Source organism: Musa acuminata, chromosome BXJ1-11, assembly GCF_036884655.1.
Source record: "Musa acuminata AAA Group cultivar baxijiao chromosome BXJ1-11, Cavendish_Baxijiao_AAA, whole genome shotgun sequence".
Classification (NCBI taxonomy): Eukaryota; Viridiplantae; Streptophyta; class Magnoliopsida; order Zingiberales; family Musaceae; genus Musa; species Musa acuminata.
In genome coordinates, this window is record NC_088337.1 from 33504513 (window position 1) to 33520992 (window position 16480).

General features: G+C 43.1%; 2 protein-coding genes across 3 annotated transcripts; one reads left to right on the forward strand and one right to left on the reverse strand.

Annotated features, from left to right (window-relative positions):
• Positions 1–2564: 2564 nt before the first annotated feature.
• LOC135597822 (premnaspirodiene oxygenase-like) lies at positions 2565–4411 on the reverse strand. Its single transcript, XM_065091348.1, has 2 exons — positions 3485–4411; positions 2565–3403 (listed from the first exon to the last, which is right to left on the reverse strand). Exons 1-2 carry the CDS (start codon positions 4379–4381, stop codon positions 2780–2782), a joined length of 1521 nt encoding a protein of 506 aa, XP_064947420.1. The 5' UTR covers positions 4382–4411; the 3' UTR covers positions 2565–2779.
• Positions 4412–13243: 8832 nt separating this feature from the next.
• On the forward strand, positions 13244–15209 carry LOC135597824 (protein ASYMMETRIC LEAVES 2-like). 2 transcript variants are annotated; one of them, XM_065091350.1, is made up of 3 exons: positions 13244–13462; positions 14072–14879; positions 14969–15209. In XM_065091350.1, the coding sequence occupies exon 2, from the start codon at positions 14106–14108 to the stop codon at positions 14865–14867; it is 762 nt and encodes a 253-aa protein (XP_064947422.1). In that variant the 5' UTR covers positions 13244–13462; positions 14072–14105; the 3' UTR covers positions 14868–14879; positions 14969–15209. The 2 variants fall into 2 exon arrangements, with proteins under 2 accessions (XP_064947422.1, XP_064947421.1); XM_065091349.1 differs by having other exon boundaries at positions 13245–13462; positions 14058–14879.
• The last annotated feature ends 1271 nt before the right edge of the window (positions 15210–16480 follow it).

Consider the following 16480-nt stretch of genomic DNA (forward strand, 5'->3'; position numbering starts at 1 on the left):
CACCCTGACGACCTCAACGTCGTTAGGGAAGCTTACTTTTGCTGGCACTAAGCAAGCGTCTGTGGTATGCATGGCAACTCAAGCTGCCGGATGGGATGTTGTTAAAGGGCGTAACATTATTGGCCATCAAACTAAGCGAGGAGCGGACGACGGGGGCAGCCGATGGATTTGTCGTGCACTTGATGGTTGCATGGATTTGTCGTGCACTTGATGGTTGCAAGGTTTCAGATGCCTTTGAAGAACCATAAAAGGACAGCAGCCAAGATGCTCATGAACTACAGGACTTACTGCCTCGAGATGAATTCCTTCTGAGCCCACAGAAGCCAAACCCAAGTTTAGCCCTCTACAGTTGAAAATTAAATCTTGCTCGAGTTAAAGGAGAATTCCAAGTTGAATTTGCAAGATTTTTATGGAGATAACCAAGGTTGAAGATTGCTAGGTTGTTTAATGGGAACTGGAAATTAGCTACAAGCCATCCTGTTTGTTTGTTGAAGAAAGTTAATGTTAGATCAAAAGTAACTCGGATTGTGGTTTGTGTTTGTATGTGTGTAAACAAGAATCAGAGTGGTATACATGTGCTTAACGATCGACAAATGCATTCTTTACTTACCTTTCATAAACCAAAATTGTCCGATGCAATATGTTATAACCAAAAGCATATTATAACATGATGTACCTCTTTTGTAGATTTTCTATTGTAATGCTGGTTATTTGTTCCGATCGTTGTGTAGTTGTATAGTTTTGACAGCTTATGAGCATAAATGACAGAATCCGAGAAACTATATTTGAAAAGAATTACTATGTCAATTCGGCATTTATCACCATTTTTTTAAAGAATATTTTGATTGATTTGGATCATCAACTTATATGACATTGAAGCATTGATATTATGGTCCACAATTGCGTTGTATCTTATGCGTTACGTATGATCTAAATTTTTATGTTCTTCATTCTGCCTTAGGTGTGCATATGCCTATGCTTGTATTCTTTAGAACAGAAAGCATATTAAGAATAACTTGAAATCTTTTATACTGTAGTTGTTCTTTTAGGGGCAAACATGAATGGTTACTTGATGCAGGATTAACGGTTTCTTTATGTAAAAGTTGTAGCTTTCATGGATGATGACATCTTGGGCCTCTAGCAATGATTATATGTTGTGAATGTTCGGGTGGAGCACATATGATTGTTTTGTGCTATTTTTGTTAGCATAAAATCTATAATACATTATATTAAAATATAAAAAATAATTTTTTATATCAGGATTGATATTAAATACTTAGATTTAGTTTAATGATGTGTACCTTTTGATGTCATCTGAAAAGAGATCTTTATTTGATTTGTAAAGATACCGTCTTTAATCAAAGATCGATGTCAAACTGCAAAAAGGAACTAGATCCTTCTTCCTATCTTTTTCACGAGACCACCTAGATTGATGATTTAGGGAGAAGAGTTGAGAGAAAGCTTTGATCTCTCAACTATAATTTATATTCCTCTTCTTGTATTTAGTCGTTAGAGGTTTTGTTTATATATAGACAAGAGCAGAGGGCCCGATGAGTTATTAGAAGTGTTCTTCCCATCAAATTTATCTCTTAACGAATCATACTTTAAGTAAACTTTTTTTTTCTACTGACTAATATATTTCATCAAATATAAAGGACACGAAATCTAACAATGTCTTTTATGCTACCAATGTCAAACTTAGTCGTAATTTCCAATTTAAGCTTCACTATCTTACAGTATGCACTATGTTTCTATTGGGATCAAAAATAGACTGCAAATATCAGATTGCAGTCATCCATGGCGTTCTCGGTTTATTTCCTTTCAAGTTTGCATATTTGGATACAACTTTTCTATCAATCATTTCTTTTTTTCCCCCATTTTCCTGTATGAAATGCTGCAAGTGTTTGTGCTATTTTCAGTATGTGTGATAACATCAACACAATGCTGGAATCAATGTTGTGCAATTTTCAGTATCATTGGAGTTTGAGTCAGTGTGATAATTTCCTATCAATCTCCCTTTTCTGTTGGAAGTTGTCTACATGACACCTTCTGCTACATCTGTAGTAAAAATTACAACTAAATGCACATATGAAATATAATAATCTGTCCAAAAAATCTCTATTTGTTATTCCTAATTGCATACCAGAATTTTAATTGAATGAAGAAGATTGATGAATTTACCTATATATCAGGAAAGCTTCATAATAATACAGCATACAAGTATAGATCCATGGAAAATTTACCATGACTTTGTCGTCTCACATTTATTATATCTTGGCCGCCAAACAGTGATTCACATCATATGACAGCTTACCAATGAAGCCAAGAAAAAGATAATTCTATGTTGAGCCTCATCCGTAATAGCGAAATGGTATGGGCAAAAACTTGGTTTTCAACGTTTCAACGAATCGATAATTATAAACACACGGTTAGATATTTGATTGATTAAATAATTCAAGAGTAAGGTTAACTACTTCGATTTCCAAAGAAATGGAAGAAGAAGAAGGCCGCGTCAGTTTGTGGAGGCCTCGACGGGAGACAACATCAGATAATGTTCCATAGGATTTGAAGGGCTCGTATGTGACAACTTTAATTATATGAAGATGTTATGCATACATACGTTCTTAACAACTCACAAACTTAAACCATTACCAAGTTAATATTATACATACATCACCGAGTTTCCATTAAATGGATCGATCAGCAGCAAACCCAAAGAAACATATGAATACCAGCACACGTCCTTTTCACGCACTAATCATCTGATTCCTGCCAACTTTCAGATAGTAGCGGGGACAGGAATTCTTGAAGTAGCAAGCAACTTTAGCTCAGTTTGCCTTGGTACAAGGAGTGCCATCTTCTCACGCATGTCGAGCTCCTCGGGTTTCATTCCATTGGGCATCTTCCAGTCGAAGTGGAAGAGGAGATTAGCCAGGACGAGCTCCACCACGGCCAGCCCGTACTCGATCGCCGGGCAGATCCTTCTGCCAGCTCCGAACGGCAAGTACTCGAAGTCGAATCCCTTGAAATCTATGGAACTCCCCTCGAACCTCTCCGGCTTGAAGCTCTCGGCGTCGTCCCAGTACTGCGGATCCCTGCAGATCGCCCATGCATTGACGAAGACGCGAGTGCCGGCTTCTATCTTGTAGCCCATCACTTCGCTGGTCTCCCTGCATAATCTTGGTAACAGCGGGAGTGATGGGTGAAGCCTTAGCGTCTCTTTGATAATTAGCTTCATGTAGTTTAGCTTATCCATGTCACTCTCTTCGACCCTGTTCTTTCCTTTCAGAGCTTCCCTCACTTCCTTGTGCGCTCTCTCCATGATCCAGGGGTGCCTGATCAGCTCCGACATGGCCCATTCAACGACGGTCGATGAGTACTCGGTGCCCGCCACGAACATGTCCTGCGCGCGCCAAGGACGACGAGATCGTTACACAATAATACTTGATTAGCATTAGTATGACAGGAGTTGATCCGGCCTCACCAATATCGCAGCCTTTATATTGTCCATCGTCAAGGGAATTTCCAGCTGCGGATCGTCCTTAAGCCTCAGCAGCACGTCGACCAAGTCCTCCACTCGCCCACCATCGTCGCCCGTGACGGCATCATCCTGGTGCTCCTTGAGAATCTCGTCTAGGACCTCATCAATCTGATGGTGAAGCCGGTGCATGTGTGACATGACACCGGTGAGGACGTCGAGGAACTTGAGCGACGGAAACGTGTCGGCCAATCCGAAACCTCCGAGGACATGGAACGTATCCTTGACGATCGAGACGAAACACTCTCGATGCTCACGGTGTTTACCGAAGGCCGCTCGGCAGGTGATGGCGTTGGCAAGACGGAACAGCTTGTCGCTGAGGTTGACGGGTGCTGTTCCCGACTTGGAGATGTCTCTCATCAGTTCATGGGTCAGTTCCGTCCTGATGGAGGAGAAGAATCGGGTGCGCTTGCCGCCGAGCAGCTCCGTGAAGCAGAGCCGGCGCATCTGCTTCCAGTAAGGACCAAAGGGGGACCAGCCGATGTCGGAGGCGCCATAGAGAACGATCTGCGTTGCGGCGAGCGCGGGACGGGAAGCGAAGTTGTCACCATGTTTCTGTAAGATCTCCTCGGCGGCTTCGCGTGAGGAGGCGACCGCAACGTCCACCTGGCCGATCCTGACGAGCATGAGGGGGCCGTGCTTGCGAGCGAGGTGGCGAAGTGCGCGGAAGGGTAGTTGCCCGACCAGGTGGTGCATGCTTCCGATGAGAGGCAGATTCCACGGGCCGGGGGGAAGTCTGGTGTTTGGGCCTTTGTACTTGGCGATCCATTTCTTCGTCAGGACGAGGAAGAAGAGGAGGGAGCAGAGGAAGATGGGAACGGAAGGGAGCTGAAGCAGATCCATGAAGTGGATGCGTTGGTGAAGACACCTACGTCAAAAGCCAGTTTTGGACATCTTATAATGGTTGGGGCAATCGCATGTAAACCTCATGGTGACACATGGAAACTGGTTGGTGTGTCCAACTGACAAATCTTTTGGCGACGGCATCAATCAGATCCAATCGGGGTGGGTTGCATCCATCCGTATCAACTGTAAGTCAATCAAAGACGGATCAGGCAGATAGGGTTGGATCTCCAATATCGACGACTATCTATGCGCCAGCACCCATATCGGCATCTCCATTTCAACGTCGTTATGTTTGCCATATTTACGTCGGTATCGGTGTGGGTCTCTTAAGGAGACACAGAGAGGGATGCAACATAGAAGCAGGGTAAAAAGAGGGCGCCCATACCTCCACGATTCATATGCTTCCACCTCTAATGCAATGGCGAAACCCTCTGGACTTATATATCACATCTCGAAGCTATAATTCAAAATATATAAAAAAGGTTAATCTGGAGAGAACAGAACAGCTAATCACCAGTGCGTCGCATGTGGACTTTGGCGTGGCCGTGCAATAATGCATGATAAAAGGGTTTGGTTGGTTTCTGATGTGTGACCAAACCAGCGGATAGGCTAAAAATATGAGGGCCGACAAGTCGGGACTCGATCAACGGATCCACAAACAACAGCTGCAATGATAGCAAACTTGATTGGATGACCCAAAGACGGACGGATGGCTTTGCCCTCCATCCTCCTCTTGCTCGATAGAGGATCAAATTGGCTGAAGAGTCTCAGTAGAAGAAGGAATATATCTATCTCTTTATCAGAGTTAAACGTTAAACTCTTAGCGTTGGCCCTCCAAGAACGGAGGTTCTGTCATCGGAGAATATGAGAGAGAGAGAGAGAGAGAGAGAGTTAAAGCTATGCCAATAGATTTAAAAGACTAATCACATTCAAAAGAAGACAAGTTTATTAATGTTCTTATATTAAAAAAAAATATTGGAGATGTAAAATTATGATGGATTTCTTTCTCAAATCAAAAGTGCTCGAAAGAAATAAAACGTAGTGTTCCATAAAATTCACTCACTTCTTCATTCAAATTAATTTCAGATTTCAAGCAAGATTTGAAAAGAAATGTGACATATCAGAGACTTGCAGTTAAGAGAATAATATTTCTACAATATAAAATATTATTTATTGATTGTTGAGAATATACAAGTATTAACTAATAAATGTGAGTATTGAGTTGTGGTTATCAAATTAGGGAGAGTCGCTATAACAAAAAATGATAGGCTTTGCTTTCAAGGAGCACTCGCCCTCATCTTGCTTGCCTTTAAATGACTAAGAATATGAGGTTTCCAATTTTATGGTAATATATATATATATATATGTCACGAGGATAACCTTTAAAACAAAGTTGAGAAGCCCGAATCCAATTCAGAAAGCAGCAACGAGACCAAAAATAAAAATAAAAAGAATTTCGGTAGAATTAAACATATATGACATTTTCTTAAGGAAGGTTGAGATGCTTTGCTTTCAACGGTAAGTTTATAACATATATAATTAATACATTATTTATAACTCTCCCTCTTCCACTAATGTTGGGAGGGAGAAGAGCAATCAATAGTCACAGTATAATTCCGTGAGTTATTTATTATTATTATTAGATGAGTTAATGTAAGATTATTATTTATTAATCATAAAATTTTAAAATTAAAATATTATCATGCTTCATAAAAATTATTATTTATTAATCATAAATTTTTGAAATAAAAATATTATCATGCATCATAAAAATTATACTAATTATAATATTAAAGATTTTAAAAACATGAATCAAAACTATTGTTTAAAAAAGGAATAAAAAAGATTATACCCCTTATCGGGATCCTCTGGATGGGATTGGGATTAAGAATTTATAATTTTATAATTATAATATTAAACATTTTTAAAATATAAATCAAAATTATTAAGAAAAAAAATAAAGAATTATACCTCTCATTGGGATCCACTCCTCGAGTATCTCGCCTTGGACCTCTGTCCATCCGACGGTGTAGCCGCCGCTCGGCAGACGATGGCGTTGGAGAGACGGAACAGCTTGTCGCTCAGGTTGACGGGTGCTGTTTCTGACCTGGAGATGTCTCTCATCAGCTCATGGGTCAGTTCCATGATGACGGAGGAGAGGAACGGGTGCGCTTGGCGCTGAGTAGCTCCGTGAAGAATAGCCGGCGCAGCTGCTTACAGTAAGGGCCGAAGGGGGACCAGCCGATGTCGGAGGCGCCATAGAGAATCACCTGTGTTGCGGCGAGCTCGGGACGGGAAGCGAAGGTGGCACCTTGTTTCTGTAAGATCTCCTAGGCGGCTTCACGTGAGGAGGCGACCGCAAGGTCCACCTGGCCGATCCTGACGAGCATGAGGGGGCCGTGCTTGCGAGCGAGGTGGCGGAGTGCGCGGAAGTGCAGCTGGGGGACCAGGTGGTGCATGCTTCCGATGAGAGGCAGATTCCCTGGGCCGGGGGGGGGGGGGGGGGTGGTGGTCTTGCCTTGGGGCTTTTGAACTTGGCGAACACACTCTCTTGGTGAAGACGAGGAAGAAGAGCAAGATGGGCACGGAAGGGAGCTGAAGCTGCCTCGTGGCCACGGGTCCGTTCGAAGCTGGCTGGACGTAGACGAACGGTAACTCACGTCTGTGGAAATTTGTTCCTTTGTCCAGCTCACACGACATCTAATGATCCTGCTTCGGTCCAAATATTTGGGGAACCAATTGTTGAATTAAGGATAGAAAGACAAAATATATGCACTCACTCACTCGAAAGAAACTATTGCTGCCGTTGTAGCTCTCGTTTCCAACACTCTTTTTCTCCCTACGTTTCTGCAAGTGGGAATGATATCGAGTCATTACGCGAGCCAAACCCTTTGGTTTTCTTTCGAGCATCGACTAATTGGTGTGCCGACAGATCGAGTCAAAGGCCTGCCTTCCAGGTTGAAAGATCGTAGAAGAACTACGACGCACCACCAAACTTACCAGACCGAGGGATGGCTTTCGGTGGGGTGGGGTCCTCCCTTTTTCCTGTTGCCCCTCTTTTTATCCAATCAAGTAAGGCCAAAATCCAAAGGGCGACGGACGCAGCCTCTGATGGCCCATGCTGATCTATCTATCTATCTCCTCTAATATTCGCATGCTAAAATATGTCGACGGACTCGATCAAAACTTCGTACTCACGGATGGCATCCTCGATGGTCAGCCAGCCCTTAAGCTTGGGAAAAATCTCGAGATCAATTGTTACTATCGCATCACCAGTCGATCCATAAATCACATCATAGGCCGGCCATGTCGACGACATTAAATCCATGATCTATTTACTCTAATATTCGTATGTTCAAAATATGTCGACGTGTCATGTACTCGATCAAGATTAGATATTCACGGATGACATCCCCATGATCTCGGTACCAATCGTCACTATTGCATCACCAGTCGAGCTGTAACTGCTGCAGCCGCCATAAACTATTGGAATTCCCATTCGTGTCGCCAAATATGTCACTCGAATTAGGGCCCAAATGAGAGAGAGAGAGAGAGAGAGAGAGAGAGAGAGGATGGAATGGGCAGAAGCTATGCGAGGCCTGTTCTGGCCAATAATAAATTCGATTTAGGAATTAATCGAAGATTTGACGTATTATTATTTTCTTTACATTCTGATTTTAATCGGAGAACAGAGATCAATACCGATTTTTTTGGGGAAGGAAATATCGCTGCGAGTTGACTCACTAATTTCGCTACGTGTGCGAGATATATATATATATATATATATATATATATATATATATATATATATATATATATATATATATATATATATATATATATATATATATATATATATATAGGTCTGTGGGACTTAAGATTACGTGGTTCAAAACTCGGATAATAGTGTGTGACTCCTTCCACCTCGTACTACAAAGCTGTGCAGCATTGCGTAGACAGTGTCAATTATAATCCCAACAAGCATCGTCAGACCTGACGTCGTCAAGTTTACATGCTGACTGCTTACATTTACCTTGATTGATCATTCACCGTACCAATTAATTTGATGCAAATTAATCTGGTGTCGGTTTGTGCCTCCTCGCGAAGGAAATAGGTTCTTATCTCTTTGAGCTCTCATGAGGCCATTTGTGCAATTTTTTTTGGTGGGATTCATGCATGAAGGTAGCAAAATGATATCCCTATCGACGGTGGTGTTCACGTACAGTACCAGCTCTCCTGGCCGGAAGAGAGCAACAGGAGAAGCCAACGAAACTTAAATGCAAAAGCATTCTTCCGGATCACGACAATGGCTGTCCCTACTCTTCACTGTTTATTTTGTATCATTTCTTTGTAAGTCAACAGTTACACCATCTATATACAATTTAACTAACATGGGATATTATATATATATATATATATATATATATATATATAGTCTTAGAAACAATAAGCAAGATTAGTCACGTGTTTATTCAATAGGTAAGATTAATCGCTTGTTTGATGGTGGGTTCCCAGAAAAAGAATGTTCTGCCGGCATGCCGATGGAATGCAATATGTAAACTGTGCATGGCGAATATGTTGGCAGCACACATAATTCCATATCGATGAAACGATCTGTCACTTTGTGTGCATGTCTTGTACAATTGATTGCCGCAGAAGCGAAGGGCAGTTGTCGACATGCGTCCCAGACAGTTGTTTCCGCCACGCCGCCGTCTTCCAATAATGTTGCTACCTCCAAGAACAGTCCTGATGATGCTTCACCCCATGAAAGGCCTCTGCTTACTATATGGATGTAGTATGGAATCTAACAAGAAGAAAAATCAAACTCATCCATAGAGAAGATAGAAGAAGAAGAAGAAGAATAAGAAGAAGCAGCAGCAGCAGCATGCAGAATAAGATAAGAACGATAGATTTCTACGTCGAGGAACAGTACCGATGATGTTTAATTGGTCCTAACAAAGGAAGCTGTGGCTATCGTGTAGAAGTTTATGGAAACCAACAAGAAATGATCTAGCTTTCTATCAGGACAAGTTCATGGTCGATGTCGTTGAGTTGCTAGTAAAAGTGGTTTGGAATAGTGGTCAAAAACCAACAGTCTCATAAGAATTTTAGGGATGAAATGACCTATGGTATTGTTTTTGTTTGTGTTAACAGAATATTATTTTTCTTATTTTTCAAAAATAAAGTGACCAGAAATTTTCTTAAAGCAAACATAATAATAAATGCAATAAAAAAAGGAGAGAGAGAGAGAGAGAGAAGAAGAAGAAGAAGAAGAAGAAGAAGCACAGTTAGACATGACTCTGGTCATATAATAATGGATAGAGAGGAGGCCAAAAACCAGAGGAGTGGTTCGCGTTTAATCCCATGTTTCTTAAGGGAAGGAGGGGGAGGAGTAGGAGGGTGGGCGAAGCATGGAGACAGGGAAGGGCCAAAACAGAGGGACGTGCTGCCATGATGCTGATGGTACGTAGACACATCCTCTTATTTGGACGCATCTCTCGCATCCGCGACAAGTAATTACTCCTCCCCGCCCCCACTTCTCCTTCCTCCCGGTTTGTCCCCCCTTGCTCGTACCCCCCAGGTTGGCCCCCCCCCCTCCTCCTCCTCTTCCCTCTTCTTCTTCCTCCTCTACTCATCCGTGCCATCCTTTTCTTCTTATCCTCCCGTTTTAACCAAAGTCAATATGTTGCAACGGCATGTCTTTTGTTATTCTTATCAGTACGAGAACTTACGGCATATCTATTGAGATCGAGGCACACAGGATTGCTTCACATGCCTCGGCTTTGCTCGGAACTCGGAAGTGGTAGCTAAAGCTCCTATTCATCAAAATGGCAACCAGCGATTGAGTGCATGCATCCAGCAAAAAAGCTCAGGTCTCGTCGATCCCAAGCACATAAAAGAGGGGAAGATGCGTTAAACAAATTACGCACGCTTTCCCAAGAGCTCAACTCTGTGACGTTGACATGTCTTCCCGTTCGCCGATGAAGTCAAAACACTGACCCCGGACGGGTGGCCTGCGACTCCGTCAGCTGAAGGATCGGCCACCTTTCCTCTCCTCCACTTGTTATTCTTTTCAAAGGAGGAGGCTGAGATGATGATGATGATGATAGTAACGATTAAGTCTTTGCACCCTTTTTCCTCTCTCTCTCTCTCTCTTTGTGTGTGTGGCGTCGGGAGAAGTACGCAATCCTCTCGAGGTCTCTACTCTTCTTCAGCAGTTCATCCACCACCATGAAAAGGTAAAAGAAATGGTGGGAAGAGGAATTAGAAAGAGATGAAAGGGCAGAGGATGGCGTTCGTATATGACAAGTTTGGGGGAGCGTAGGACAAGGGCTCATTAATGGTGCAAGCGTTGGTACCAGTCAGCAGATGGGGATGGGTTTTCTTGGCGCATATCCCATCCGACTTGTCCAATCCATGGTGTCCAACCCGCAGTACATCCCTAATAGTTCTTCTCCTGTTAGAATCCGACCTCTAATTATCTGCTTGCTTTTCTTGTTTTTTTTCGATGATGAGTCGCATTATTTAGTCTAATCCAATCCCCCCATCAAATAAAAAAGTAGTAGGCTATCTTGAGGTAACTCACCTTCCATCGAACATCTGATTTATGATTTGAAATGTCATCTGCAGCGTTACCATGTAAACTTAGGTCGCCCTCGATTCATAAAGAATAGCTACTAGCATCATCATCGGGCGAGTCCAACTCGATAGACTTTTACTTGTTGAAACTTCCAGCTAAAATAGTGATTCCAGGAGATGGATCGCATACTTGGTTTCATCAACTCTGTAGTATGCCACCAAGAGAAATCCCAATAATCGTGTCTAAGGAGTCCACATGTGAGATGAGAAAGGGTTCAAAGCACCCTTTTCGGAGACAGCAATATACGACAACCATTTATGCACTCCTCTCATAACATCGCTCCTTTTAGCTGTCGTCAGTAAATTTTTTGAAATAGTGCATAATTCGAAAGCTTAAAGATACTTTATCACTTCAGTTAAATCATATATCCTTCTAATTACTAATAAACATCTTCCACCGAAACATGTGTTAACCACTTTAGCCTAAAGAGTGACGTATATATTAGAAAGATCATATGAATATTTAGATTATGAAAATAATGAAGTGTTGCATCATTTGCGTGAAACATTACCATTAAGCTACCTAAGTTTATAAGGTGAACCATTGGAATGAATCGATTGCAAGTAGCCAATGCAGAATTTACTTTCTCACATATGTGGGTGTTGCTAAAAACATCACTAAGCTTGCAGGAGGTTGAATCCTCAACAAACCAGGATTTTGAGGTGTCAACTATCGGGTGCTTTAGTCCTCCTATAAACAGGGATATAATCTCCTATTATAGGCGCAGCGAGGCTACCTTTTTTCTTTAATTAATATTATATATATATATTATATTATATTATTGGCATTTGGGTTTCTTGTTTTCCAACATTATATTGATGTTTAATTTGATATTTACGAGCTTTCAAACTCTTTGCTTTTAACTATTAGGATAAGATATCCATACGAGTGAGTTGTCGTAGGTGGTGGCACTTGATTTTTCCTTTTTTTTTTCTTTTGCAAAGAATAAATAGTGAAACTTAGAACCTTACGATAAAGTAACAGCGTGGGGGAGAATCCAAGCACAGAAATCCACGCGGCTTAGGGCAGGTTCTGAATCGTTCTCAGTTGGATATGTCAACATGCACGCCTGCACGCCCTTTTGCCGCCTGAAGCCTTACATTAGACAATGAATTCGCCTCGAACGGAAGAGCGGTGTCATCAGTTGTATTTAATTCTTGTGTTCAATGAATGCTGCTTTTTTTTTTTATCCTCTCTCTCTCTCTCTCTCTCTCTCTCTCTCTCTCTCTCGTTCTCTTTAAAGAGAGCAGCAGACTAAATACGTGCAACTTTGGTACTATCAAGTGAGACCTGTTTGGAAGTTGATTTTTGCCGTGCTTGCTGCAATATGATGACTGCATACATAAAAAGGGCATATCGGAAGGGTTTCCCCGTCGAGTGGTAGCTCGAACTTGTCTCCTATTCGAAGCATCGGTGCTTTCATGACCAACAGATCGACATCCGGATCCGTACATGCCACCCCGGCCATGCATGTTCCGATACGGCGACGGACGGACTGTGGGCAGGTATTGCCGGCTTCACATGAACCACCGCCGTGGCTGCTGCAGCACGCGCGTATGCACCATTCGGATTGGTGTCGAGTCAATCGATCGCCCAATTAAACGCTGCTTCGTCGTGGAGACGTCTCTGTTCACTCTACGTGCCTCCCCTCACCTAACTCTCGGAGCCCTTGGCCGCTTGACGCAGACCCTCAGCGCGCGAGGCTTCCAACCACCCCGCCCACATTGCATTTCGCATATCCATATCTCTCTTTCTTCGATTCACTGTGACATGATCGTCCTTGGTATTATCGCCATTATCTTCCCACATAATGTTGATGGCGAGTAGAGGGATGAATTGTGGCCATCATGGCATTCATTGTGTACGCATATGGCGGGGAACTGCTGAGAGGCAAAACGGATCCATATCACGCACTGTTTGCTGACGCATTAAATGGCATATATGTATTTAAACATTTCATTTATGTCCCAGAGAGAGACACAGAAACCAACAAAGATAGACGAGGGAGAGAGAGAGAGAGAGGGGGAGACGGGTCAAGTAATCAGCGGAAGAGTCAAATCAAGACATGCTCATTCTTTTCTTACCACCCTTCCATCTCTCGATCCCATCAATTCTCTTCTTTCCTTAATAACAGTCATCGAACAGCACCCCTCTCTCCTATCCCACATCACCCACACCAACTCTATATAAATTCGCTGCCTCTCATTCTCTCTCATATATATTTTTTTGGCCGCCTCATCTCCCCCACCATCTTTTCTTTTGGTGCTAACTCTACAACTTCCTCCCTCTCTCTCTCTCTCTCTCTCTCTCTCTCTCTCTCTATTCATCCGACTCCTTTCGGCACACCCTTCCCCTCCGTTGCCGTTGGCTTCTAGTCTGACGTCGACAGGGAGGCAAGAAGGAGGCGCAGCAGCGAGCGGAGGGTACCAAACATCACGGTACATATATAGCCTATATGGTTTCGACTGTGCCATCGCCGCCGCCGTCATCGGATCCTATAAACTATATCCCATCTCTTCTTGCCCTCCTCTCTGTTACTGCAAAGTTTGTTGTAGGAGATATTGTTGCTAAATTATTCTAAATCATATCGGAATCCAAGTCCACAAGTGAAATAGTTTGACTTGTTAATTTCTATATTTGATCACACAGAGATCTCTATTATATGTTGATCAGAAAAGTTACATGTCCTTTTTAGCCAAGGGAAGAAGTTTGGGCTTCTTGGATGGCGTTGATCACATATACATCTCTGTTTATTTTCGGGTGGTTCATAAAAAGCTGTGCACTTTTTGTTGGTAGGGAATCCCTCGGTCGCCTCCTCCTCCTTCTTCTTCTTCGTCTTCTTCGTTGTCTGAGCAAATTAAAATTAACAAGCGTTCATTAGGTTTGCCGTTTTCGATGCAAGTGTGTTGTTTCCGCAAATGCAAAATCTTTCCACTTGTCTTATAAACCCCATCGACAACTGATGGCAATCATCTCTTCCTTTTCTTTTACTGCTACTCTGTCGCTCTCTCTCACATCTTCTCAAATCGGCAGCTTTCCTTCCTCAGAATCCCATAAGAAGGAGAGGGAAAACTCTGCACGATGGCGTCGTCATCGCCCCAGGTCCCGGTCTCCTCGGCCACGGCGTCCGCTTCGCCATCCTCCACCAGCTCGCCGTGCGCTGCCTGCAAATTCCTCCGCCGCAAGTGCCAGCCCGACTGCGTCTTCGCCCCTTACTTCCCGCCGGACCAGCCGCAGAAGTTCGTGCACGTCCACCGCGTCTTCGGTGCCAGCAACGTCACCAAGCTTCTCAACGAGCTGCACCCCTACCAGCGGGAGGACGCCGTCAACTCGCTCGCCTACGAGGCCGACATGCGTCTCCGTGACCCCGTCTACGGTTGCGTCGGCGTCATCTCCATCCTCCAGCACCAGCTGCGGCAGCTCCAGATGGACCTTTCCTGCGCCAAGTCGGAGCTCTCCAAGTACCAGTCAGCCGCCGCCGTCGCCGCTGCCGCCGCTGCCGGAACTCCCGGCACCAGCTTCGGTGCCACCTCCCCTGTCACCGCCGCCACCGGGCATGGGTTCATCAACGTCAACCATCCGATTGGAATGACGGGGTTCGTGTACGGGCGGGATCAATTCTTCCCGGCTGCGGCAAGGGATCCTACCCACAACCTCCACATGATGCTGAGGAATTACGACGCAGATCTGGCAACGAGGTTGGCTTCCAACGGTGCTTATGATGCAGATCTGGCGGCGGCGATGAATGCGACATCAGCCGCAGCTTTAGGACTGTTTGGCGGGCAGTTCTCGAAGCCGAGTGCGGCCGGCGGGGATGAGCGCCCAGGCATCGGTCCTTTGTAGAGATCTTAGCAGGTCTCTTCTCTGACTCTTTTTCTCTATTTGCATCTATTCTCTTCTATTCATACTTACTGTGGTAGAGTCTATTTTGGAGCTTTGTGCAGTGTTTGCCGTGAAGTCCAAAAAGATGGAGCACAAAACGATCTGTCTTTTTGTGTAAGAACTTGGAACTCTACTGTCAACCAAAGCTATAAGTAACATCTAGAGGAACCATGGAATTGATTTGGGCAGGATGTAAGAGGTGTCATGAATATAATGCATGGTTTTAGTCTTCTCAACATTTTTGTGCATGGAACCTTCCGAGTAAAGTCGGTAGTATATTTTGACATCAGATAGTTTCTTTTAGTCTCCTCTTCTTTCCCTCCTCCATTTAGAATAATCTTGTGGGAATGTTCCATTCATCGGATCGAATGACACATTGATCAGGTCATTTTGTCATCGAATCCAAAGGTACCTGCAAAGCTTAAATTAACTCAAAACTGGATAAAATTGAGCATGCCATCATCCATGATTCTCTTTATGGTTCTACCGGATTTTGAGTTGAGATTCCAGTTTTTCTTGAGTTATTGTCTGGCTAAAGTATAATAAATTGTATCATATAAATCTTGACACAAATGATAGCTGCAGACTTTACGGTGCCTAATTTATATCTTAATTGTGCTATGAGTGATAAGAGAACGATCGTGCTACACTGCAGTGTCTACAACTCTTGGAAATAGATCGCTACATGTGGATCTATTTTTGCCTTTATCTGTATACTCTACTAAATTACGGTTTATCAGGTAGCATTGTGGATCTGATTACATTAAAGGATTCGTTACGGTCAAAGTGTCGTCACTAAGAACTCCTTGTTGTTCACTGGGAAGAGGAAGAGCAGGTCGAACATTTGGATACACGATTAATTGCATGGGAGAAACTGTGACTGAAACATATGCCGACAGTCGTGGCATTTCACACAGTCAAAACACAAACAAAATGGATGTCTTCATCTTCTGCTGGTGGCTTTATGATAGATGCGAAGCGTTTTGTTTCATGACCTCCCTTTTACCCCAAGTCGGAGCATATGTTGTCATGCAAGTTTCTTTACCTCCTATTGTTGTTCTTGTTGATTTATCATCGTCTGCATATTAGCTCATGTATTTCTATTCTCTTTTTTATGTTTTTGAAGTAGAACCTAAGCATTTCACGCTTGCACAAAGCTTTTTTTGACTGTTGGCAAGCGATGCAGGTTTTAAGAGGTTTTGACTTGTAGGGTTCGCACAAATATGACCTCTGATAAGAGCTATCCTCCTGTGTTCAGGAGTTGGCTGCACAGGAGGGTGATCTTCTCTGTTCCTGCGGTAGTTGACATGGGAACTATAAACAAACATATTTCGACGAGACTGAAAGTTTCAACATGACAAGTTTTGGTAGAATCACTTGGTGTTTTTTTCATCTTGTATCAGTCACTGTATGTTTGGCATTTTCCCAGTCAGGTATGGAAAGGTACCTCGGAGTAGACTCCTCACGACATAGTCAAACAAAAGGCTGTGGTAAACAACCATTACGCACGGCCTGGAAAACTATAGATTGAATCTCTCTCCTTCATAAACTAAACATCATTTTCATGTGGATCC

Coding starts and splice junctions, on each gene's coding strand:
- LOC135597822 (XM_065091348.1), bottom strand. CDS start 4,381: ATGGATCTGCTTCAGCTCCCTTCCGTTCCCATCTTCCTCTGCTCCCTC. Junction 3,404..3,484: donor ATATAAAGGCTGCGATATTG/GTGAGGCCGGAT, acceptor TGGCGCGCGCAG/GACATGTTCGTGGCGGGCAC.
- LOC135597824 (XM_065091350.1), top strand. CDS start 14,106: ATGGCGTCGTCATCGCCCCAGGTCCCGGTCTCCTCGGCCACGGCGTCC.